The sequence below is a fragment of the Palaemon carinicauda genome, chromosome 32 (genome assembly GCF_036898095.1).
Source record: "Palaemon carinicauda isolate YSFRI2023 chromosome 32, ASM3689809v2, whole genome shotgun sequence".
Classification (NCBI taxonomy): domain Eukaryota; kingdom Metazoa; phylum Arthropoda; class Malacostraca; order Decapoda; family Palaemonidae; genus Palaemon; species Palaemon carinicauda.
Window position 1 is genome coordinate 19,599,179 of NC_090756.1, and position 25,290 is coordinate 19,624,468.

Below are 25,290 nucleotides of genomic sequence, written 5' to 3' on the forward strand. Positions count from 1 at the left end.
CAACCCTACGCCATCCGCCATCATTGATGGCAGACGATCGCCGTTGCTTGTATTTCTCTGTTGTGATCCTGGCTCAAGCCGACAAGTCTGTCCTTGATTAATAACCTGTAATTAGATAAATAAGAAAATAATGAACATGGATAATAGGAGTGGAGGCATCCTCGGGTTAGTCAGACCGTCCTATGGCACTTCGGACCCTGGAATGAATGTCCCTCGTAAGTATTTTCGACCTTTCGTTACGAATAATGAAATTACGTATGCGTAGCTCTGCTCTAGGGTCTGGTCTGGCGAAGTCATTTATTATAATTGGTATATATCGCATGTTTTAATTATAATGTATATTTTGTATTTGTTTAATAAAATCTCGTAATACGTGAGACTAGGTCTAGCTTTCCCGTAATAGGCCTACGTCATCCAATGCCGCGATTAAAGTGCCTGATATAGGCATAGATTTTTGTATAACTTTCCCAGTTTAATGTACAGAGATACTTGAGATTTGATATGGTAAGAGAAAGAATATAGCCCCATATGACACCGTATTCTATGGGGCGAGTCGTAAGGTGCCCTTGAATAGATTTCCCCAGAGTTTTACGTTAAAATTATAGAACAGTACAATAATTTTCTTGTAGAAAATAAGACATATCTCGTGGATTTTATGGTCTTAGGAATGATATTGATAATGAATTCTGACGGAAATCCTTGAAACTTCTTCCACTTTGTAAGATAGATCTTTAACCATGTAATCTGAATTCTAAATGAAACCTATTGATATCAGTACAGTACATAAAGCAAGCATAATAAAGCTTAAGTCTTGCCCGCAAAAAGCAGTAAAAATTTAATTGTTCCGACAGGAATACAAAGCCTTCGCTCTTTACTGTGGATATAGGTTTTAGTGTAAGCTGGCATGTAGCCTTAAAACTTTGAGTTGTCAATAACCATTCTGGTTCTTGCCATTGGTACGGGGGAAGGTCCCCCCGCCTCACTTATACCTTCCTCACTGTGGTCTTTCTGTGTTTGGAGACAGACGTCTCCTTGCGCATTCACTGGCTATGCCAAATTAACTTCTCTTTAGATTTTTTCCTGTTAATGCTTGCACCTTGGGGTTAGTTAAAAGTGAACATCTTTAGCCAGTTGCTTGCCTTTACCAACTTAGAGTTGGACTTCTCAGAAGTTTTACAATCGGAAATCGTCGAGAGGGAAGTCTGTTCTGTCTGTTTGCTGACCCATCGGGGAACACATATGAGCAACTTGCGTCGTAGCTAGTGCTGTTGATTCAACGTTCCAGTCTCGCTTATTGGAAGCAGTTGCTTTACAACCGATCGCCTGACATGGTCACCGATCTCTGGGAGGTTCACACCCTCTGCCATTCTGAAGTGCAAGTTAGTCTTTCACTGAGAGATATACTTGCCTTTTCCTCCCTCTGAGCTCCTGGCCTTGTGGGGTTTTTGGCAGACGCTGTCACTAGCACGACCTGCTGTCCTAGCCTAGTAGTTTATCCAGGCTGCTCGGAAATATTCTCACATTTCAACAAGTGATCTGGCTCTTCAAAATTACTTGGAGAACCTGGCGTCAAAGGTGGAAGCTAGCTTTACACCTGAGTTTGCCTTATGCAAGTATTCCTTCATCTCCTTGCGATGCGATTCAAGCTCTAGCGAGCCTAGATCGCGGCGCCAAGAGTGGAAGTTTTTCTTTTCACTTGAGGTTTTGCTTAATAAAAGGAATATCACAACCCCTTGTAATCCAAGCTCGCCTTGTGATTCTAGCTCTTAACAAGCCAGGATCGCAGCCCCCTCAAGGAAGCTTCCTTTCACCCAAGTTTTGCTTAAAGCAAGTGATCTCATACTCCTCACAATATGATTCAAGCTGAAGCAAGCTGGGATTACGGCGCCAAAGGTGAAAGCTGCTTTTCTCAGATGTTTTCTTGAAGCAATTGATTTCTCAATGCCTCGCTACCCAGGCTCGCATGAGAAATAAGCTCTCACTGACCTTGGATCATGGTGCCTCCTAGTGATGGGATTCAGGTTCTTGTGGGCCTGGATGCTTAATGCAAGCGATCTCTCAATACCTTGCGATGTTATTTCGAGCTGTAGCTAGCCTAGATCCCGGTGTCAAGGGAGTTGTTTGACACAAACTACCTTCTAACTCCTCACGACCTGAACTTGCATGCGATTCAGGGTCATGGCACCATTTGGCCTTGCAGCTAGCCTGTATTACACAGTTGCTCTTTGAGCCAGTGACTGTCTGACTATGCCCCTAAAATTCATGAAGTAGTTAGCAATCAAGGATAAGTGGTTTTACTTCTTATACATGAACATCACTCGAGCCTTAGAGTTCAAGGTCGTTTTCTTACAAGAAATTCGTGTTGTTGTGGTAGCTAATTGTATGCTTTCGTGCTCATCAAGCGTTCATACATCTTAAGAAAATATTTATGGAAACAAATTACTTCGAGAGCCAGAGAGTTTGCTGCAAGGCAAGAGGTAGAGTTTTCAGAGGATTTGACATTTTCCTATTAGTTTCTTTCTCGTAAGATTGCAGTGGAAATCCCTGGATATTTTGTAAAGGTTCTAAAATTTTTTGGACAGCTTGCCTCTGTGATTCAGAGTTTAGTTGTGTGGAGGAAATGCAAATTGCTTTAGATTTGTAACTTTTCATGAATACTCAATTACGATCGTGCATTCGACTGTTGGGAGAAAGCAACAAGAATTGTTGCGTACTTTTGTAAGACACTATCCTTCCCAGAGTTCAGAAACATTAGAACAAACGTAATTCATTTACGGAGCATTACGCACAAGTTGAAATCTAAACCCCTTGGGATCGTGTTCCTCTTGGTTTCTTAACTGGGATTCAGTTTTCTTGAAAGCTTTATGCATAGAGTTTTCCTTTGGATGATCTATTGTTAGTACACAAAAGTTATTTGCCTCTGAAGTACTGTAGCTGTTAGCTGATGGCGATCGAACGAAACGAAACAGGACTGTTTTCTTTTGTTTAAGCATGTAGACTTTAAAGACAGTTTAGTTGGAGGTTCTGAGATTAATCCTACCATTGTGTTCTCTTCTATTGGTGAAATAGGGTTAACCAGCCCTTCTTTGAGAATGAAGAAGCTACAATAGTTGAATGCTGTTGTTTTTCTTGTTAAACAATCCTTGATTACGAATTTTTTAGTGCTTGCCACAATTGCTCTAGGAGATCAATGTTGAATCGACACCCCGAGACAAGCACCTGCAGAGAGTTTACGTGCAACAGATATTACAAACATCTTTGATATATTTTCCAACTGTGCTTTTCGCTAATCGATTGAGCTATTTCTCACTATTTTAGTAGCTCCGTCAATAATTCGCTCTCGGCATAGCTACACTAGGTGGACTGCTAAGGGTTCGCACATTTTTAAGAGTGGCACAACATAGCAAAGTTTTGCAAGTCTATTGCCCATGGGAGTGACACATTCAAAACCTATAAGTGGGTTAGTTAATGGGTGAAAAGTAACCGAATCCTAAAATATAACTGAGCAGGTGCTCAGGTTATTACTCTAATTATTATAGGTAATGGTAATGCATTTACTTCCCAAATGTTGTAACAAGCAGAACATCTTCCATTCAAGGATCTGCAAGGTAGTGCTCACGAGAATGCTTCTCCATCACGCCCTCCTAAAAACAAGCGTGTTCTCTGAACTTGCTCAATGCAAGGATGGGCACCTTTATCCTCACCCCTCTGAACTCGCCAACCCTTGGAAGACACCAGCTCATGCTCGTAGCCCAGCTATTCGTGTCATTTTTTAGCTCTGTCTCATGAGGTAGAGTGCAGGACACAATAAGTGCACCTGCGGCAAGTCTTGCTCTTGATCACGCACCAGTGGCAAATCTCAATCACTAGACACTTTCATTATTATTATTATTATTATTATTACTACTACTACTAGGTAAACTGAAACCCTAGTTGAAAAGCAGGATGCTATAAGCCCAGTGGCTCCAACAGGGAAAACAGCCCAGTGAGGAAAGGAAACGAGAAAAAAAAATTCTAAGAACAGTAACATTAAAATGAATATCTCCTATATAAACTTTAAAAACTTTAACAAAACAAGAGGAAGAGAAATAACATAGAATAGTGTGCCCGAGTGTACCCTCAAGCAAGAGAACTCTAACCCAAGACAGTGGAAGACCATTGTACAAAGGTTATGGCACTACCCAAGACTAAAGAACAGTGGTTTGATTTCGGAGTGTCCTTCTCCTAGAAGAGCTGCTTACCATAGTCATAAGAGTCCCTTCTGCCCTTACCAAGAGGAAAGTGGCCACTGAACAATTGCAGTGCAGTAGTTAACCCCTTGAGAGAAGAAAAATAGTTTGGTTATCTCAGTGTTGTCAGGTGTATGAGGACAGAAGAGAATATGTAAAGAATATAGCAGACTATTCAGTGTATGTGTAGGAAAAGGGAAAATGAACCGTAACCAGAGGGAAGGATCCAATGTAGTACTGTCTGGCCAATTAAGGGACCTCATTACTCGCTAGCAGTAGTATCTCAGTGGGTGGCTGGTGCCCTGGCCAACCTACCACCTTTAACACTACTTACCTGAACGTCAAGTTCCTGGTGTATTGTTCTCCAGTTCCAGAGTCAGCAGCAGTGATGGAAGAGGACTTCCAACACTTTTGCACCTTTCCTCCTTTTTGTCAAAGAATTTTCTGAATGACCAAACCTGGACTGCCCTTATATGTTTACCTTTGAATTTTACAAAAAACAATTTAATGCACCTTTGGTAAATTTTGGAACAAGTAATTATCTCTTTGCAGAGACTTCCTCCCTCCTAATAACACTCCTATTCAAGTGATTCGGAAGTTTGTATCAAAATAATTTATATATTTTCATAGCTATGTAAACCTGTGTTATTTCAGCTAAAGTCCTGCCTCAACCGGCCAACAAGTCTTGACTAGGATAGAATTATGCTTGCGACCAAACCCTTTTTCTCTATATAGTCTGATCATAGAAAACTGAACTAGGAGCGACCCATTTAAATTTGTAATCAACACTTAAGTTTATACTAACTGTTAGAATCCAAAAATAATTCTTATTTTTCTTCAAAGATGTGAGAAATTTAAAGCCTCACTTGATCATTATCAGAATTTTATTGTACAGTACTATCAGTAAAACTGTCAATAGTTGATGTTTGAATTGTAAAAGTATATACAGTACTGTATATATGTAATGGTAAATCAAACCTTTTTTTTTTTTGAGGAGTGCATATTGTTAGAATGTTTTACCACTTAAGCATGTATGCCCTCTTGTTTAAATTTTCTATTGGATCTGCAATAGCTCAGTGTGGGGAAGGACGAATAGCGGCTGCACTCAAGCGCGTTTATGGTCTAGTGGGAATAATAAAAGGGAGTGTGTGAGGGACGATGCAAATAAGGTTTATAGGTGAATTAAAGTCTTAGTGTATCTTCAATATTTTTATTTTTACAACTAAAATCTTTTTCTCGTGATATGATCCACGTTGAGTGGCTCTTGCAAAGAATTTATATGGCTACCTTCCTCTTCGTACGGTAATTAAAATTTTCATTGTCCTAAGGTTAAATATAGTACTTTGCAGGGTAAAGTTCAGGGAAATTTAACCAATGCACAGTATAATATATTATTAGCATTGTTAAAGCAAGATTTTTCCTCTAGGTATTTTTGAGCTATATGACAAAAACTTTTAAAGTAAGTTCATAGAAAGAATAAGTTGTAACCAAATTAAGAGTTTTGGTTTTTTGTATTAACTTGGGATGCATATTAATATATTTTTTTTTATACATTCTGTTCAACATTGTATACCTATTAAGTTTTTGAGTTGGATATTTCAACTTGGTTTTGTATATTTTAATATTTTATTTTAATGTTGAATTGTTTTTTCAGTAACCTCCAGTCCTGGAATGTCACAACTCTCTCCATACCTAAACTTTGATCCAGCGTACCTACAAACTAGTCAACCGGAGTTCATATCCTTAGAAGGAGCATCACAGAAACGAGGAAGATTTGAATTAGGATTTTCACAAATTGGAGGTGAAGTATGAACGAGTTTGGTAAATGATCTTGATTTATGATGATAATGTCTTTATGATCCCTAGTGTTAAGGAAAATTACTGCTGAAATCCAATTTGTTCCATAACCGAAATACAAACCACGCTATTTACATTGGGTTTACTTTCGGCGTAGCTGAAATTGACGAGCCAATAGATTTTAACGAGGGTTAACTATCCCCGCGCTAGTTAGCGGGGGTAGGGGAAGGGGTAGCTTGCTACCCCTCACCCCCCCCCCCCCCACACACCGGTGATTTGCTTCACTTCACTTTTGGCTCGGACGATGTCCAGACGTGTCTGTCTATCGTCCTCGTTTTTGACAGCCTTAATCTTTTCTTTGCTTTTCCTCAGCTGTGTGTTTGAAGTTGGCCTCGCCCTTTGGTGTTCATCATGCGCAAGTGCCCTGGGATCGCCGGCCGCCCTTGAGGTACCTTCATGTCTGCGGTGGATACCGATCCTCACACCCTTTGCCCGCAGTGTCGAGGCCGACTGTGTGATAGTGTAAATACATGTAGTGAGTGTAGGGAGTGGTCTGCCTCCCAGTGGGAGAGGTTTGCCCGTCGGCGTAAGAAGAAGTCCAATAGAGACCGTTCTCCTTCGAGGGTTGCCTTGAAGGAGGAAGGCTCTCGGGACTCTTCTTCCGCCGCCCAAACCTCCTCCGAAGCTCCCCTCGTCCAGCTCCTAGTGAGAGGCCGCCGAGTGGGAGTGCAGGCCCTAGTTCTGTTTCCCGACCTCGGGGTGCGGGAGAGGGCGTCGCCTCCCATAGCAGGGCGGTTCCCCCTCCTCCTCCGGGAGAGGATTTTGATAATGTTAATCCTGTGTATAATGATGATCTTTTTCAGCTTTGGGATTCCTTGGGGCTTAAGGGCCTGCCCTCCAAGGAAGCCCTGTTTGACCATATTCAGTTAGGGGCCGCTGTCAAGCAGTCGCCGGTGATAGCAGAGGTAGATCCTCTGTCTATCGTCGACGTCGTGGTTGCAGAGGCTTCCGACGAGTCTGGTCAAACCTCTGCGGCTCCTGATGTTGATGACGTTGCTGAAGGCTCTCCTCCCCCTTCTGTACATCCTTCGGAGGGGGAAGGGGGTCCTACGGGCTCTCCTGCGGCTAAGTCTCCCCCTCGGGGGAGCACTCTGACTGAAACTCCTCTTCGGAGGACTGACGATCCTGACGACCTTCCTCGTGGCCGCCTTCGCCGCAAGGGCCTCCCGTCTCCCTATAAAGGTGTCAAGAGGCGCCTTTTCGAGTCTTCTCCTCATCCGTCCTCCGATGGGGGGACTCCTCGCCGGAAGCAGTCTGTAGCAGCCGCGTCCTTAGACCTCTCCGGGGATCGTTCACATTCTCCCACGCCTTCCAGACCTTCTACTTCCTGTGCAGACGGCCAGCAGTCTTCTGATCTCGTCAGCCGACGGGCACCGGTCCCTTCAGGGCAAAGGGATGTCGCCCATGGTGTGGGCGCTTCCCTTGCGCGTCAGGGTTCCCCTGCGCGCCCTTCTGCGCGTTCACGCGTAGTAGCGCACCAACGCTCTCCTGCTCGTCAGTGCTCTCCTGTTCGCCAGCGCTCTTCTGATGATCAACGCCCTACTGCTCACCAGCGCTCTCCTAAGGACAACGAACATCCTCCTGTTCCTGCTGCGCGCCCAGCGCGCCAACGGTCTCCTGAGCGCACTAGATCTCCTGCTCGTCAACGCGCACCTGCGCCTCCAGTTCCTGACGTGGTTCAGGACATGGGCAAGGACTCAACTTCTCCTCGCCCTCGTGATCCTGCTTGTCAGCTTTCTCCTGCGCAGCAACGCGCGCGGTCTCCTGCGCGTACATCTAGAGTTCCTGCACGCCCACGCGCCTCCTCTTCCTGAGCCCACTCGCGAGCGTTCGCCTTTGCGTGTCGCCCCGATAGCTCCTGCACAGCCTTCTACTCGCCGTCTCCCTGCTCGCCAGCGTTCTCCAGCGCGCCAGCGATCTCCGGCACGTCAACGTTCTCCTGCTCGCCAGCGATCTCTTGCGCGTCAACGATCACCAGTGTGTCAGCTTTCCCCTGAGCGCCGGCGATCTCCAGATTCCCCTCGTGATCCATCGCCTGCGCGCAAGCGCTCTCCTACGCGTCAGCGCCCAGCAGATCCGGAGAAACATAGGTCCCCTGCGATCAGCTCTCCCACGAGCGGTCGCTCGCCTGCGCGTTCTACGCGCCATCGCTTGCCAACGCGCCATCGCTCGCCCACGCGTCACAGGTCTCCAGGACACTATCGGTCCCCTGGCCCTCAGCGGTCTCCTGAGCACTCTCGTTCGCCCACGCGCTCACTCGCCAGCTCGCCCACGCGCCCGTTCGCCCGTTCGCCCACGCGCCCGTTCGCCCGCGCTCCAACAGCCCCTCGCGCGCGACTCTTGTATCGCCCTCGCGCGAGTGTCAGCACGACCCCCGTTCGCGTCGGGTTCCGCTGCTCGTGGCAGCAGCAGGGACGCGTGTCGCCAGGTCGCAGTCGGGATTGCCTTCACCTAAGCGCAGGTCTCTTTTGCAGGACCTTCGGAGAGGTCAAGGCAACTTTCTTCCCCTTCTTTTTTGCAGGCAGGTCCAGTGGTGTCCACTCCGAAGGATCGCCCGATCCCCTTCTCTCCAGCGGGAATTTCGGACTGTGTCCGTGTCTCGGCAGTCCTGGTTTGGTCCTCTGATGCGGGCGTTAGTGAAGGCTATGAAGCCGGCACTCGCCGATCTAGTACACAAGCCAGCGACGGCCTCGCCCCTGCTGAAGAGAAGGAGAGTAGTGGACTACGTGGTGACTTCTCCCAGGGAGAAGTTGGTGCCTAAGAGGTCCGTCAGGAAGGCTCCGTCCCCTTCGCAGTCGTTTTCTCCTTCTCCCGTAGACGAGGCTTTTCCGTCCTCGGGAGAGTCCAGTGAGGCGGCGGTCTCTCCCTCGGCACCAAGGGGGGAGTCATCTCGTGGAGGAGAATCGTCTCGCGCGGAAGGTGCCTACCAGACCTCTTTGCTGGAGTCTTGTATCCCGCTCAGGAGGGAACCCAAGGACTCCAAGACGTTGCCGAAGTCTTCTTAACATATTCGTCAGGAACCAGCCAGACCCCGGGAGAACGTCCACGTGTCTCCCCAAGAAGAGCTTCCGGGGACAGGAGACTTAGCTGCCAGTCTGCAGGGAGGAGAGCAGCAAGAGTCTGAGCATGCCTTCTGGCAGGTCTTGGGCCTGATGAGACAGCTCAACGGGTTCATGGACCCTGTGATTGCCCCCCGTGAAGGCAAGGACACGGTCCTGGATCAGGTTTATGGAACTCAGAAGCCCCCAAAGGCCAGCACGGCTCTGCCCTGGTCCCAGGGGGTGAAGAGTGCCAGAGCCAGGGCCAACGCTCAGCTCGCAGTACTCGCTTCCTCCAGTCGTTCCTTTGCCGGGAACAAGCTCCTCCCACCTCCTCGTCTTCAGCAGAGGAGGTATTTTGAGATCATGGGGGAGTCTAGCCTCGCTCTTCCCCTCCACCATTCGGTAGAAGAGCTTACTAGGGGAGTTCCTCTTGAGAAGCTCTCCGCCCGGCAGGTGACGTTCTCGGCGTCGGAGATCCTAAGCCATGAGAAGGTCGCGAAGTGTGCCATGCAGGCCACTTCGTGGCTGGATGTCTGGCTAGGTTCTCTGGGCATCCTATTGCGCTCCGAGGATCTGTCTAAGGAGAGCAATAGGAAGGCCCTGGAGACCTTCCTCCTCTCGGGCACTCGCTCCAAGAACTCGACCTTCCTCCTCTCGGGCACTCGCTCCATCGAGTTCCTGGCACATCAGGTTACCAACCTGTGGGCCAACAAGGTGCTAAAGCGTCGTGATGCGGTGACCGAGAAGATCCATCCGAAGGTCCCCGCCGTGGATGTCTGCAGGCTCAGACACGCCTCCCTCCTTGGGGGGAATTTGTTTGAGCCCCAAGATATGGAACGAACAGCTGAGAGGTGGAGGAAGTCTAGCCAGGACTCCCTCCTCCAAAGGGCCCTTGCATCTCGGCCCTACAAGCCTCCAGCTCCGCAGCAACATCAGCAGCAGCCTCGCAAGACACCGAAGCAGGCGCCGGCAGCTAAGAAAGTGGTGTCTAAGCCGCAGCCCTTTCCTGCCAAGGACAAGAGGGGCGGTAAGTCCTCCAGGGGAGGCAACACTCCTAGAGGGAGCGGCCGCGGCCGCAAACGCTAGGAGTGGCAGTCCCCCCGCGTGTCCACCTGTGGGGGGATGCCTTCAAAGTTGCGTGCACAGGTGGCAGCAACATGGGGCTGATGCTTGGACGGTCTCTGTGATTGGCCAAGGGTATCGCGTCCCATTCACGACATCTCCACCTCCCCTGACAGCGAATCCAGTGCCGCTGAACTCCTATGCCACGGGATCGGTAAAGGGGCTAGCCCTTCGGGCGGAAGTCGAGACCATGCTCAAGAAGGATGCTCTCCAGGAGGTCGTCGATGGCTCCCCAGGCTTCTTCAGTCGACTCTTTCTTGTATAGAAGGCGTCTGGAGGCTGGAGACCCGTCATCGACCTCTCGGCTCTGAACAAGTTTGTTAAGCAAACTCTGTTCAGCATGGAGACAGCGGACACGGTCAGACTTGCGGTGAGACCACAAAACTTCATGTGCACACTGTATCTGAAGGACGTGTACTTCCAGATCCCAATCCATCCGTCTTCCAGGAAGTACTTGAGATTCAGCCTAGACAGCAAGACCTACCAGTTCAAGGTGCTGTGCTTCGGTCTCTCCACAGCACCTCAGGTGTTCACCAGAGTGTTTACCCTAATTTCGTCTTGGGCGCGCAGGAACGGCATCCGTCTCCTCCGTTATCTGGACGACTGGCTGATCGTAGCAGACTCGGAGTCGACCCTTCTTCGACACCGAGACAGGCTTCTGGGACTTTGCCAAGATCTGGGGATCGTGGTAAATCTCGATAAGTCCTCTCTGCAGCCGTCCCAACGACTGGTTTATCTAGGCATGTTGTTAGACACCAATCTCCACAAAGCCTTTCCATCAAACGACAGGATAGCAAGGCTGAGGAGGGTGGCGGAACCCTTCCTTAGGCGAGAAGAGCTTCCTGCCCAATCGTGGTTGCGTCTCTTAGGTCACCTGTCCTCCCTGGCTCGTCTGGTTCCAAACGGCCGTCTCAGGATGAGATCCCTGCAGTGGCGGCGTAAGTCCCGGTGGAATCAAGGATCCGATTCCCCGGACTTCCTGGTCCCTATAGGACCTTCGGAACAGGCGGACCTGCGGTGGTGGCTGGTCGACGAGAACCTGCGAAAGGGAGTGGATCTTCTCGTCCTCCCCCCGGAATTGACACTGTTTTCGGACGCGTCAAAAGAAGGGTGGGGGGCGCACATTCTGAACCAGAGGACCTCAGGCCTTTGGTCAGAATCAGAAAAGTACCTGCACATCAACCTGCTAGAAATGAACGCCGTTTTCTTGGCTCTTCAACAGTTCCAACGGACCCTGGCGGGTCACTCCTTGGTGGTGATGAGCGACACCACCATGGTAGTGGCTTATATCAACAAGCAGGAAGGTACTTTTTTCGCAGCAGCTATCCCATCTTGCAGTAGAGATTCTGAGGTGGACCGAAGTCCACTCGATAACACTATCAGCTCGCTTCATTCCTAGCAAGAGGAATGTGCTCGCCGACAGTCTGAGCAGGGCTTCGCAGATAGTGAGTACCGAGTGGTCTTTGGATCCTCAGATAGCCAACAAAGTCCTGACTTTGTGGGGTTCCCCGACCGTGGATCTGTTCGCGACTGCTTTGAATTTCAAACTGCCCCTGTACTGCTCCCCAGTCCCGGACCCCAAGGCACTCTGGTAAGATGCCTTCCAACAACGGTGGGACAACATCGACGTGTACGCCTTCCCACCGTTCTGTCTGATGAGGAGGGTGCTCAACAGGACCAGACTATCGGTCAACTTGTCGATGACTCTGATAGCTCCGCTATGGCATCACGCGGAATGGTTCCCGGACCTTCTGCAGCTCCTGACGGAGCTCCCGAGAGAACTTCCCCACGACACGAGCTACTCAGACAACCACATTGCAACATCTTTCACAAAGCCGTAGCCTCGCTTCGGCTTCATGCCTGGAGACTGTCCAGCGTCTCCTCACGGAGATAGGCTTTTCGCAACAGGTTGCAGAGAGAATGTCTCGGCACCTACGAAGGTCCTCTGAGGGAGTCTACCAGGTGAAGTGGAGAGTCTTCTGTGGTTGGTGTCGTGGGAGGGGTATCTTTCCACTCGATGCCACTATTCCAGCAATAGCGGAGTTTCTCTTTTATTTGCGGGAGGAAATGCGCCTTTCGGTCTCAGCGGTGAAAGGCTATCGCTCAGCCTTAAGCTTGGCTTTTAGGCTGAAAGGAGTGGACATTTCTTCCTCGCTGGAACACACACTACTCATACATAGCTATGAGCTTACCTGCCCTCAGTCGAAAGTGAGACCTCCTCCATGGAACGTGGTTCGGGTTCTCAGGGCTCTTAAGAGAGCTCCCTTCGAACCATTACGCCAGGCCTCTGATCGCCACCTGTCTTGGAAGACTGCTTTCCTGCTCGCTTTGGCCTCTGCCAAACGAGTTAGTGAACTTCATGGTCTCTCGTACGACGTCGCCCATTCAAGGGGATGGGGGGAGGTAACGTTCAGGTTCGTCCCCGAGTTTGTTGCCAAGACTCGGAACCCTGGAGTGCTGGACCCACGGTTCGACTCTTTCAGGGTCACGAGTCTCAGTTCTGTAACAAGCGACCCAGACCAGCTGCTATCATGCCCAGTGAGGAGTCTGAGGTGCTACTTGAAGAGAACAGGTGCAAGCATTGTTTATTAGCACAGGCAGGACGGAGAGGAGGGTCACCAAGAACACCATCTCCGCTTGGATTCGAAGGGTTATCCATCACGCCTTGAATCCGGACCCTCCTCCGTCACGTCGCCCTAGGGCACACGACGTCAGGGGCATCGCTACGTCCCTGGCCTTCAAGAGAAACTTCTCTGTGACGCAGGTACTTCAAGCTGGGGTCTGGAAGCGTCAGACGACCTTCACAGCCCACTAGCTGCAGGACGTGACCCACAGGAGCCTCGATACTTTTTTTATCGGCCTTGTGGTGGCTGCACAACAGCTGGTCTAGCCTCAGGCTCCTTTATGGACAAGTAGCAGTAGGTTGAGGGCGTTGTTACCCGGTTTTAGTCTGCGTGAATGAAAGAGTATGTCCGGCCCTTACTTCTTTCTTCATCCTCCCCTCTCTTGGGGAAGAAGCATCCTGGTCTCCGCATAGCTGACCTCAACCTCTGCAGGTAAACCATGCTTCCTTGTGTTCCTAGTATTAAGATAATACTGTCGCGTCCCCCATACCCTGACGAGGTGGTATTGGGAACGTCCTATCCTGGATTCCTATCTGAAGGTCTCAAGGTCAACTTCATAGGACGAGTCACGCTCTTTCCTCCACACACAACTTATGTAGTTCACACGTTCCTTGCGAAGCGAGGAACTTGTGAGGTGCAGGGACTCCTTTTCTCGAGTGCTACTCACTTGGAGTCGGAGTCCCCGGGTAAAGCCAAAGTCAGTAAGGCTGGGGACTTTCCACCCTTCCTAAGGGGTAAGTCACCCAATGTAAATAGCGTGGTTTGTATTTCGGTTACGGAACAAATGACATATTCGGAGATAATTTGTATTTTTCCTAACCATACAAACCTTAGCTATTTACACATATTTGCCCGCCAGTCCTGTCCCCCAAGTCAAGTCCTACCTCAAAGTGAAGTAAATCACCGGTGTGTGGGGGGGGGGGGCGGGAGGGGTAGCAAGCTACCCCTTCCCCTACCCCCGCTAACTAGCGCGGGGGTAGTTAACCCTCGTTAAAATCCATTGGCCCGTCAATTTCAGCTACGCCGAAAGTAAACCCAATGTAAATAGCTAAGGTTTGTATGGTTAGGAAAAATACAAATTATCTCCGAATTTGTCATACTCAAATACAGTATATTAAAGTAATCTCTACCAATCTCTAACAAAACAACTTTGAAGCCCAGTATTTGTTTGTTCCTACGTGAATACAAACTCGAGTTGTTACTTGTAGTGGTTTACTCCATTATTGCGTTTCCAAGACTCAAATTTTAATGATTAGTGGAATTCTGGTAACATTGTGTGGTTGCCAGCTATGTCTCCCTCTCAGGGAGGAAGTAGCTGGCCCAGCAGCTCTTGCCTTACTTTAGTCTTTTTTTTTTTTCTTTTTTTTTTCTTTTTTTTTTTTGCCGTGCTAACCACACGTTCCTGCTCAGACTACTATTCCACACTTAATGAGAGTGAGTGAGTGAGTGTCATTACACTGGTATCAGAAAACAATCCCCTCATACAAAGAAGAGCTTGGACCCTAGCCCCAATATTATACGGCATCATGATTTACAGAATCAAGATGGAAAATCCCAGAAACATCTCTATACTTAAGCTCAGAATCAGAACTTGAAATCGGTTGAGATAAAAACCTTCCCTTCTTTCCTCGTCATTTTACGAGCACGAAGTAACAGGTTGTGAGATGTCAGGTTTTGGATAACCATCCTCTGTTCCCTCATCATATACCACCCCAAAGGTAATAACGAGATTGGAAGGATATTCCAGAGATAATAAAGGATTTGAGAGCTTTCCAAAAACAAGAGCTCAGTATGTCAGGGATGGAACAGATACTGCCTTACCAGTTAGGATCACAGATAATTGTAATGGCAGCATATGTGATCACCCCTACTGGAGGTACTGACAACAGGTTCAGGGGAAGCTTCCCAATTTCTTGAAATGAGCCTGGTAAGGCAGGTAGATGGGTTTGGTGAACCTCCACAAGTGCAGGCTACAGGCAGGCACTGTACTTTGGATGGGTTCTCTCCAGAGCTGCAGAATACAAGACACAAGTCTGATGTCCCTCTGTTGAGCTGGGCCGAAGGCACACTAGACTTTTTGAATAAAACAAATTTCCTTCTCCAGCCTTGTCAAAGCAAAGGAAGTTTTATGGTTATACAGGAGCACACCAAATCCCCCTTCCAGTTGATCCAGATGTAGCCGATCTAACAGGCACATCTAGTGACAAGCTGCCTCATTTGTCTTTGTTCTTGGCTAAGAGTTACAGAACGGGAAGGTAGCAGCCATGTCCGCATTTCAGGCCTGCTCCTTGTTTGACCATAGGAGAGGAGTAATGTCTGTCTTGTAATTTCAGAGAATTTCCTTCTGGGGAAATATTTATTAAAAGAAAAATGCCTTGAAAATCACACACAAAGATGGCAGTTATTTCGGGCAAATTCCTGGACCAGGGAAGTACAGTACTATGTTCAAAGTTATGAATCACTTGTGTGCCATTTGGTGTATATAGTATTCATGATTCTGCATTTGAAGGAGCAGCTCATCACTGCTTAATAAACAACCCTGATATCTGATGATTATATCCTTATGGTCCCCATTTTTCAGGAAAATTACCCTGTACTTTATCAATCTACAAAAAAAATTTTGAAACCAGATTTCTCAAAACTTACAATTTTCCTAAATTCTCCTATTTTCAATAATAATTTTTTTTTTCATACAAACATGAAAAGATAGGAAATTGTATACCCTACAATCTGTACTTACATATTTTAAAGAAATGGGTAATTTCTATATGAAAAATGGCTGCCATTGCAAGTGATGCTTACACATTGATAAAATGATTCATATCAATGAAGAAAAAGGGATATGAAACTTTCCCATGTAGAATTATTTGGAATATAAAATTTTCTTTCCAAAGGGTTTTAAATGAAAGAAATAGGTTGAAATAAAAAATCAGGAGTTTTAAGTATTTCAATGGGCTATGCACCCTTTCATCTAGCTTAATGCCTCAATCACCTCCCCTCGTTAAACAATTCCATGAGTGGCTCCAGTTTGCGCTGGAATAATGTCCCTATTGAAGGACTCTGGTTCGTATAGTAAAAAAAAAAAAAATAATTTATTTCCCTTCCAGGCTAGCAGCACTTAAAAAGAAAATGGGTGTCTCGGTCTTTTATATTTAGTTAGACAATTTTCTTCAAAGAATAAATTTTTCTCCCATGCAGGTATGTGTTTAATCGGAGCCGGGTTAGGTGGTGCTCAAGGTTTATATAGAGGTATTCAAGAAACTGCTGCAGCTGGACATGCTGGGAAGATTAGACGTACTCAGTAAGTAAAAGACTTCAGTACTACTTTATGTACCTCTCATTAGCCCAGGACCTAATATTTTTTCTGTAGTGTATTTTATTACAGTACTGCACTTAAATCTTTTGACAATGTTATTACTTTTTCTAAAGACTTTTGGAATCGATCATCTTTTCGTCTTTGTTGTCAAGACATTTAAAAATGCTTTGTACAGCACAAATGCTTACATAACTTTAAAAACCTTTATGCCATACTTCCATTATAGTACAGTAATGCTTTGTATGTCCACTTCAGTAATTAAAGTTCCGAATACAATTTCAAATTTCACCTTATGGTAATGTGTGTATTTAGTAGTGTGAAATTGTTCCTCTCTCATAGTAATCTATTATATATACGATTTCTTAACGATTTTTGAAACTAATTACAATTATACTTAAGGTACTGAACTAACTTTATTAAAGCAGTGTTCCCATTTTTTAATCTCCTTTTTGGATACACAGCACCCAATCTAGTGAATTAAATTCATCACACAGCCAAACTATCTTGAATACCAGTGTTTTTTAGTTTCAAGAGTATTGTTTTGAGCCAGCAAATATACTGCATAACTTGAAATATTAAATATGCAAACTTGCAAGAAATCTCTTTACGTCTGATAATTTTATAGTTTTACTGCAACACCATTTGTCATTTGGGGTACACAGAAGGCTCTTGAAATACCTTGGGAAATGTTTATAACAAGTCATTGTAACTTTAAAATCTCTAGTTGCAAAAAGTTAGTTTTTAAAAAAGTTCTTTTAATATCTTAAGTTTTTGACCAATTCTTTTGCCAAATGTTACAGATTGATCAATTACATTATGAAACGAGGCTCTGCATCTGCTAATATGCTGGGTGTTGTCGCCTTCATGTATTCTGGATTAGGGTGCTTGCTTTACTATGCCCGCGGAAGTCACGAAGATGATTTTAACACAATTGGCGCTGGGACATTGACGGGACTGCTCTACAAGTCAACGGCCGGTCTAAGGAAGTGTGCCGTGGGTGGTGTGGTCGGCCTCGCTTTGTCAGCTGCCTTTGTGGCATTTTCTTCAAGAGACAAGTTGAAGGAGCAGTATGGCTCTAGATATAATTACTAAAATTATTTAAACCGATTTTTGAAATTGAACTCGTGCCTAAGAATGTTCAGAAAACTTTAAAATATAACCACTGTTTTGTTTAAATCATATATAATTAATGGTAGCTTAAAGTATAATGGAATTCTTTAGAGACTTTAACAACATATATACCTAGAAAAGATGAATGTGCAAAGCCTGTTGAAAAAAAATCATTCCTTAAGGCTTGGAAAAACTTTTAACCCCCTAGCTAGTTCTAGAAGGTACAATTGAGAATTGAGACTATTACTTCGAAACTTTTTGAAGTTTATATATACTGTATATATATAAAAGTTTATATACATATGGTTATTTTACAGAATAGTTTAGTGAAATTTTAATGAGCAGCAAGTTTTATCCTTGTGTTGCAAAGTGCACTCTTATATCTAACGTAGTTGCTCTTCATGGATAAGTTAACGATGCTTTCATGATTTCACGACAGCTATTCTCGTAGGAAATTCCATCTTATTTATGAGAGGTGTGGGAGCTTGTAAAGCCCGTTTTGTTATTTTTCAAGGACAGTATCCCAAAAGATTAGTTGTACAAACAAATTGATAATAGTATATTTTATTAAGTTGACGTACATGTTGTAAATATCTTAGCCAGGATTTTTTACAAATTGATAAAGTAAAAAAAATAGTAAATTGCCTAAATATTTTCTTAACCTCCTGTATTTGCTCCTAGTACAAGTTGAAAACAATGCAGTACTTTGCACCGGTTGTCCAAACATGTATTATTCTTGACTACTGAACAAGAGTGATAGATGGTTATGGATTAATATGCAAAATGGACGAAAAGAAAGGGGTTGTGTTGCCTAATAATGAGTTTGTAGCTATGGAACTTTTTATTAGTTTGGTTATTTATGGGCAAAAACCCTAAGTTACATCTTTTAAATGATTAGCTCGTTATATTTTTAAATAAGGACCTTGTTTCTAGCAAATTTTATCTTGATCAAGAGTTTGTTTTAAACGTCAAGTAATTGCTGAAGAGTTTGGTATTAGGCCACACTTTACCTTTGTTTCAGTCTTTGAAATGATACTGCTTTTTTTTCTGACTTCCTTTTGCTACAGAACTTGCTAGGAATGCTTAGTTAACTTGGAAGCCTATATTACCCAATACTGGAGCTAGGGAAGTCATTCAGATTCATCAAGTGATTGAATTTATAATTGGAAGGACATGCACAGACATACACCGGGATTTGCGATTTGGAGGAGTTTTTGTAGAATGCGGCTTAATGAATGAAATGTCTAGACAACGCTCCGCAATATGTAATGAATTGTTTATTCTTTTTAAATTGTTCGTACACATACAAAACATCGTCATTTTAATAGGAGTATGATTACACATAGCTGGAATGTTGGTTAAAACTTTTAATGAGGTGGTCTTAGTTACTGGTGGGTGAAGTGTTATCCCCATCCATCCAACTGTAGGCAAAGCTCCCACTTTTGAATTTGGCTATACCGAGACTTCGGGCTACCTCATGTGACTTGACTCAACTTCTGCTTCTTTCTTTCAGAAATTAAGATTTTGGATATACAGATACTTCTTGCTGCCTTGGGTGAATCAACCTTTTGCTTTTTTAACTTTCAGAAATTATTAACTGTACAGCCAGATAGTTGTGCTTGAGGGAAAGAGGAAGAAGACACGAATAACCAGTGGTTTCCTGGATAAACTGTAATTATGATTTTTCTGTGCATTATCCACATTGTCCTTGTTCCTGCTGTAGACTTGCAATGTGATGACAACGTGAACTTGAGGTATTTAGCATTCCTTAGATATCACTAATGCTTTATCAGGTGGTGGTGGTTGTGCTGTCCCAGAGTGCTCAAGGTAAGGCGAGTGCCTTTCTGGCCCCAAGATGCACTAATTCCATATTGCCTGGTAATACTGACTGCTCTGTCAGAAAGCTTTCTCCCCTGTGTAGTCACTGGCTTGCACAACTCTATAGAAGGTGAACTTATAGATGGGGGCAGAGGAGGAGTAAATTTTGATTTTTCAAATGCTACTACTCTGAAGATGAGGCAGGAGTAAATTTATTAGATTCTTAAAATGTTGCTACTTTATCTCAGAGATAAACTAGGCGCTGCAATCGCTCTCTGAATCACTTCTTACGTGTGCAAGGGACAATGCAATACCAAAGGGGGGTGGGGGAATGGTACAGATACTGACTCTTCAGTTACCTGTACTCACTCATACCAAACCCAGCATTGTCAGAGAAGATAAAGGGCCCCACCTTTCTTACCCTTTTCCTGGATGACTGACGCATTCTCCCTCTCACAGTTGAGAAGGGAGTGTGTGTCAAAAACTATCCCACACTTGGAAAAATTATTGGGATGTGTTGCTCCTGCTACCTGGATATTGGTGGGACACCTTAAGATCTCTCACTATAAGGCTAAAAAACCTAAGATAGAGAAGTTCACTTGGGATGGAAAATGAACCTACAATAAATCTTCTCATATCTACGGGTGAAGGGTTAACAGTGTTCTCAATCCAAGCACCAAGATCTTTCAACATGCCAAGATCCTTCCATGCATAACATCATCTTGAGTTAAGATCTGACTTTAGACCTTCCAGCACCGACAGATGCTATAACGCACACTCGTGATCAGCGGAAAAGTTCCTTTCCAGGGATGACATTTATTCCTGCAGGTGGCGCACGCTCTGCTGCGCTCATCAGAGGATAAAACCTTGTGCTTAATCCGCCTCTAAAGTCACAAACGCTTCGGACAGTTCTGTCTCTGAAGTGAAGTCTAATCATCTTTGTCATTCTTTCATTTTGTTCAGGGTATCGCTCAGATTTCAGGCTAGTTCCAGTTAATGGATACTCTTGAAAAAGAAGATTTTACCAAGGTACATAGACCTGTTGTAAGGGACCAAAATCAATACAATGTTGATCCAGTGGTACCCAATTTTAATTAGGTATCGGCAGAAGCGGAGAAACCAGAAATGCATTAGTTCATCAGGGTCCATTAACTGGCACTTCAGTGCCCCGGGAACGTCTGATCATGTCCTGTGCTGGCCGTGGTCAGATCTTGTTGGGAGGGCGCATTCAATGTAATTAATTTCCGGATATTTTCTTCAAGAAAATCCCTATGCTTCAGTAAAATTCACATTAAAGATCTTACCTCCTGCATGGTCGCTCTCCACACAAAGAGGACGCATCATGACCTCATTGATCAACAGCAAACGTGAGCCAGGGACCCAGCAGGAGACTAGAGCGGAGCCTGCTGCCCTTGAAGCTGCCTCCAAGTGAACTTTATCAACCACTGGTCAAATGCAGTTGCCTTCATAGGATTTGGTAATTCTTGAGTCACAGAATTAGTCCGAAGACTTCCTTTCTGTTGCGAAGGTTATGGTCACCTTGATTCATCAGTCTGTGAACAATTGGGCCATGAAGAGGAGAGAATGTCACTTTCTGTTTTGCTAGGTAGGTGGAGCAAAAGGAATTGCTATACCTGAGTGCTAGAGATACTGGTCCTCTTCCCGCAGACTGACATGGTGGTTAACAAGTTGGTGGCAAGACTGGCAATCCAGCAATGATGGTAAAAGAAGTGGACGCAGCGACATGAGACGAGAGCTGGATTACGGAAGTTCAAGACTAATATACCCTGCCTTTCACAACTCTTCTTCCCTTCCACACCATTGGTGTTCCAAACCTAACCCCCAAAAATACAGAAAGCTCTGGCCCTAGTGGCTGAGCTTAAAATGATAGGAAGAGGAAAACTCAACTGAAGTTGTAAAAGACAGTTTTCCGGGCTTCTACAGTAAATTTTTCCTGGTGAGGAAGTCAAACGGCAGTTGGAAACTGGTCCTCAGTCTCTCTCCATTGATCACTTTCGTTCTGCAGATACCCTTTGGCAAGCACCATACTGTCCATTATGCTTTCTGAACCTGAAGGATACCCATCTAATAGTCCTACACGATGTACCTCCACTTCTTTGTCTGGGAAGTATTAGACCAGTTCAAAGTCCCAGGCCGTGTTCACATTGCATACTGCTCTCTAATTTTCATGCTAATCTTAGAACTCTTCTCTATTTTGGAGCCACATGAATGGGCTTCACCTATCGAGTTATCTTTATGATTGGCTGATCTTGTCCTCCAGGAGGCAGTTGTGCCAGGATAGAGGTACAGACTCCTTTCTTTATGCCACAATTTGGAGATTATGATCAATTAGTTAAAAGTCTAGTCTAAGGCTCAAGCAGAGGATGGCATATTGGGGGATGTAGATAGAAAAAGCAGCAGAGAGAAAGAGTTACCATAGGATGAATGTATCAACAGACTCGGGCACATTCAAAACCTTCAGAGTCTACAGTTACACTTCTGTGATTAGAGAAGCTTGTCTGATAATAGTTATCTCTGAACAATTGCTCCAGTAAGTTCTGAAGCATCAATGGTAAGAAGTGATCTCTACCAAAATGTACTCGACGATCTTTCTTGGTGGGCTGAATGACGTGCAGTACACCTCAAAGGGTGATCTCCACTTGACTCTAAGGACGGGTGGGAACACACGATTACTTTGACTGCTTCGGAGATATGGCCCAGTAAAAAAAAAAAAAAAGCACCTGCATACCACCCTCTTAAAAATGCAAGAGCCAGAGTTTTCAACAAATTTTAAAATAACTGAATGCCACCAGTGTACAAATGAGGGTGAAGGTTTGGAGATCTTTTTGATAAGTATCATAGTTGGTATCGATTCAAAATAAACTTCTACATCTCACTATTCTGCTCCATCTTGGTGTCACACTGCCCAATGTCATGACTGGCATCTCCAAACTCTCTGAAGCTGGAGGGGACTGCAGACTTATGTGTCCCCTCCCTCCCTCTACTGTTCTGTCATTCCCGAATTGAGCAGGTGGAGCACAAAAGGGTGACTTACTGCCATTCTTAATGGAAGCAGCAACCAATCGGAGATCTTATTAGGATATAATAAGCAGCTGCATCTTCCTTCAAGGCCAATTTTATGCTGTGACATTTGCTGAAGGTCTTACTGCAGCCACCTTCAAAGGAATCTGCACGATGGAAGAGCAAATTATGGTTGTCCGTTTGCCATCCTCCTACTTTTAGCGGATATGAAAAGATGTAGCCTCCAGTCACTGGACAGAAACCAACTTGCTATAATTTGCTAACCTCTCATGTGATGAAGTAAGTGACTGCAACGGGCCACTGGTCATTTCAGGAAAGCTGGTCATCGAACTAATACCTTGAATGTCTCCGCAGGCAAACCCACCATCAAACCAGAAACTACAGGATCTTGAGACAAGGCTCTCCCCCTTAGAACGCAAAATATTTTGTTCAAAGATTGCAGAGTTGGAACTCACTTGAATGAATTTGAAGGTCTGACAAATTCCATCGTCCAAGGATATGCAATTGGTTTCATCCCTGACAACTCCAAGATCTTTAGAACCATGACGAAAAGCAAAACTTAAAATACCATGGATCTCGCTATCTTATAAGTCTCTGTAGCCTCTAAGTTCATTGCACTCAATGTGTGGAAGGATATCTAAAAACCAACACTGCCTCGGGGTTTTTCCACCAATGCTGGTACCAGAACAAAGTTGGGTATCATAGTGTTGAAAACTTGACTCCTCCTACCATACACGGGAGGAGGAATCACCGATCACCTCTGGTGAAAAGTTTTTTCCTCGTAGAGCAAGCAAGAAACGTACAGAGAATAGAATCAGTAGTGTACCTGAAAGAGAAGGGTGTCTGATCAACAATGCTTCCCCTTTAGAAATTTTAGTACCTTTAGCACTCGTTCCTCAAGAAACCGAAGAGACAAAAAGTAGATTAGTTCGTGGTGCACCAAGTACAGTATCGCATACACATACCAATCAGGAGATGTAAAACCTTGTTGATCATATATACTAAATTGGACTTGACGTGTGTTACAGTGCCAAGGAGGAGTCTCTGGTTGTCACCTGTTCTCGCACAGTCATGGGAACTTAGCAACACGTGGACTAACAATGGGAGAAGAACAGTTTACAGGTTGTATTGTTCCCCAACAGGAACATCTATAGTGACCCAAGCATCAAGACAACAGTCTTGATGTGACTGATCACACAGATATCGAGGATTATATTTCTGATCAAACTTACTGAAGGTGTGGGAATACCTCGTTACTTATAAAAGGGAAGAGACTAATCCTTGGTGCCATTAAAGTGGGAATGCTCTTCTTCCTGACAGACCCAGTGCACATGCTGAGATAACTTTCTAATCTGTCTTTCTTTTGGTACTGCACTCTCCCCTTAGCATAAAATGAGACACATTCCAAGCTTGATGAGACTTTCCGATTAGTTGAAGGTACAGGAGAAGAAGGGGGGGGGGAACTCATCCGGTCACCCAAATCAACAATGTGTATGCTCATTATGGTATAAGACAAGAGGTTAGTCCTTGGTGCCTCACCAGGCCTCTTAAAAGTGGAAAATTAGTCTTTCGAGACTCCTTAGACTATTTTCGAAACTTCTTCGTTGATTTCTTCATCTTGGAACAATGTACTGTATTAGGATCAGAAGAATATTTGGGTTTGAGATTTTCGAGACCCACGAATTTGTTTCCAAAGGAAGCCGACTCAAAATAAGGTGATTATTACACCTGCAGGTATCATGCCTTTACAAGCCAAGAAAAGTCAGAGGGGCAGCCAAAACCATTTGTCGATGATCAAGTTCCAGTGATGCCCCAGAAAGCTCAGGTTGTCTTCATACAACACCACATAAAAAAGGGATGACTTGGAATGGTCATGTAGCCCCCTAAGCAGGGGTTGCACCTAAACCTGGCATACTTCTTGCTAGTGTTTGAACCATGCATTTCAACTTAATTTTATCCAGGATTTTTAGATGAATCCAGACAGACCCACATGGTGCATACTTAAACCATTTATTCTAGAAAGAGAAAGAAAAAAGTTGAAAAACAACCATTCCAACTAAGCTGTAGTCTTACACTCCTATTTAAGGACAGTTTGCATTCATGTAAGAACATTGAAAATTATATGCAATCTGCATATTTACATTTCTTTTTATTTGATGTTTTTGCATAAAAATATCATTGAATAGTGAATGACCTAAATGAGAGGTTCAAATATAAATTAGTTTCAACCCTAACAAAATTTGAGACATTTATCTTGAATCATAATCGTAAATGCTAACATCCCTTTCAATATTAATCATAATTGTCGACAGTAACATCTTCTTCAATGTTGCTTGGAGAAGTCTCTACATCATCATCCATGAAATCTCTGAAAATTTGAGTTTTAATATTAAAAATCACATTGTATATAACATTTCAATCTATAAATAAAAGGACTTGAAAATTTTTTCCATACAAACCCATACATTTTTATAAAGTTCCTGCGGAAAAGAATTCCAGTTACACAAATTTTTATACATGTTTACAGTTGTATTTTTTATAATCATTAAATCTTTTACATTACTGTACTTTTTTAGGTCATTGCCAATGTATTTGCAGGATAAAGTTTGCACATAAATGGTCAATTATACAATCTCTCAAATGAGTTCCTGAAAATCACTTGCATAGATGGAACCAAAAACAACCAGGTGAAACATCAAGAAAATAGGCAACACAGTCAATTAATTTTTAACAAGCAAAGAAGAAATTCCCTTTTACAGGACAGACAATTCAATGACACGCCATGACACACTTCAGCAAAAATGCCTTCAACACCTTCCTTTCTTCATGAAACCGTACAGCAAGTTCGAATGAACTACTTCAAGCTGAAGATGTAACATTTCATGAAATTTATGTGCCTGCTCAAGAAATGAAAGTGTGATTATTTAATTAATCATTAAAGAAAGAGTAATAGTGTAGAGAAGTATGAAAGATATAGAGAGAAAAATGTGGAAGTAAAGCGCAAGGTAAGTGAGGCAAAGAGGGCAGTTGACCTGAGGTGGGGTCAGGGATTGGGTCATTCATATGAAGAGCATAAGAAGTAGTTTTGGAAAGAAGTGAAGAGAGTAAGGAAGGTTGGTTCAAGAATTGAA

At 44.4% G+C, this 25,290-nt stretch overlaps 2 protein-coding genes across 5 annotated transcripts in view; one reads left to right on the forward strand and one right to left on the reverse strand.

The window, feature by feature from the left end:
- Positions 1-17,943, forward strand: LOC137625302 (mitochondrial import inner membrane translocase subunit Tim23-like). Its single transcript, XM_068356132.1, has 4 exons — positions 1-215; positions 5,884-6,030; positions 16,072-16,174; positions 16,990-17,943. Exons 1-4 carry the CDS (start codon positions 131-133, stop codon positions 17,279-17,281), a joined length of 627 nt encoding a protein of 208 aa, XP_068212233.1. The 5' UTR covers positions 1-130; the 3' UTR covers positions 17,282-17,943.
- LOC137625299 (INO80 complex subunit E-like) overlaps positions 17,848-25,290 on the reverse strand; it is a 118,905-nt gene continuing 111,462 nt past the window's right edge. For all 4 annotated transcript variants that reach the window (XM_068356123.1, XM_068356125.1, XM_068356122.1 and 1 more), the window contains exon 7: positions 17,848-24,527. In XM_068356123.1, coding sequence (XP_068212224.1) covers positions 24,452-24,527 — 76 coding nt within the window. In that variant the 3' untranslated portion in view covers positions 17,848-24,451. The remainder of the gene's footprint in view (positions 24,528-25,290) is intronic.

Excerpts from the sequence above, each read along its gene's own strand:
- LOC137625302 (XM_068356132.1), top strand. The coding sequence starts at position 131 with ATGAACATGGATAATAGGAGTGGAGGCATCCTCGGGTTAGTCAGACCG. Across the intron at positions 216-5,883 it reads CCCTGGAATGAATGTCCCTC|TAACCTCCAGTCCTGGAATG; the intron begins GTAAGTATTTTC and ends TTGTTTTTTCAG. Across the intron at positions 16,175-16,989 it reads GGGAAGATTAGACGTACTCA|ATTGATCAATTACATTATGA; the intron begins GTAAGTAAAAGA and ends CAAATGTTACAG.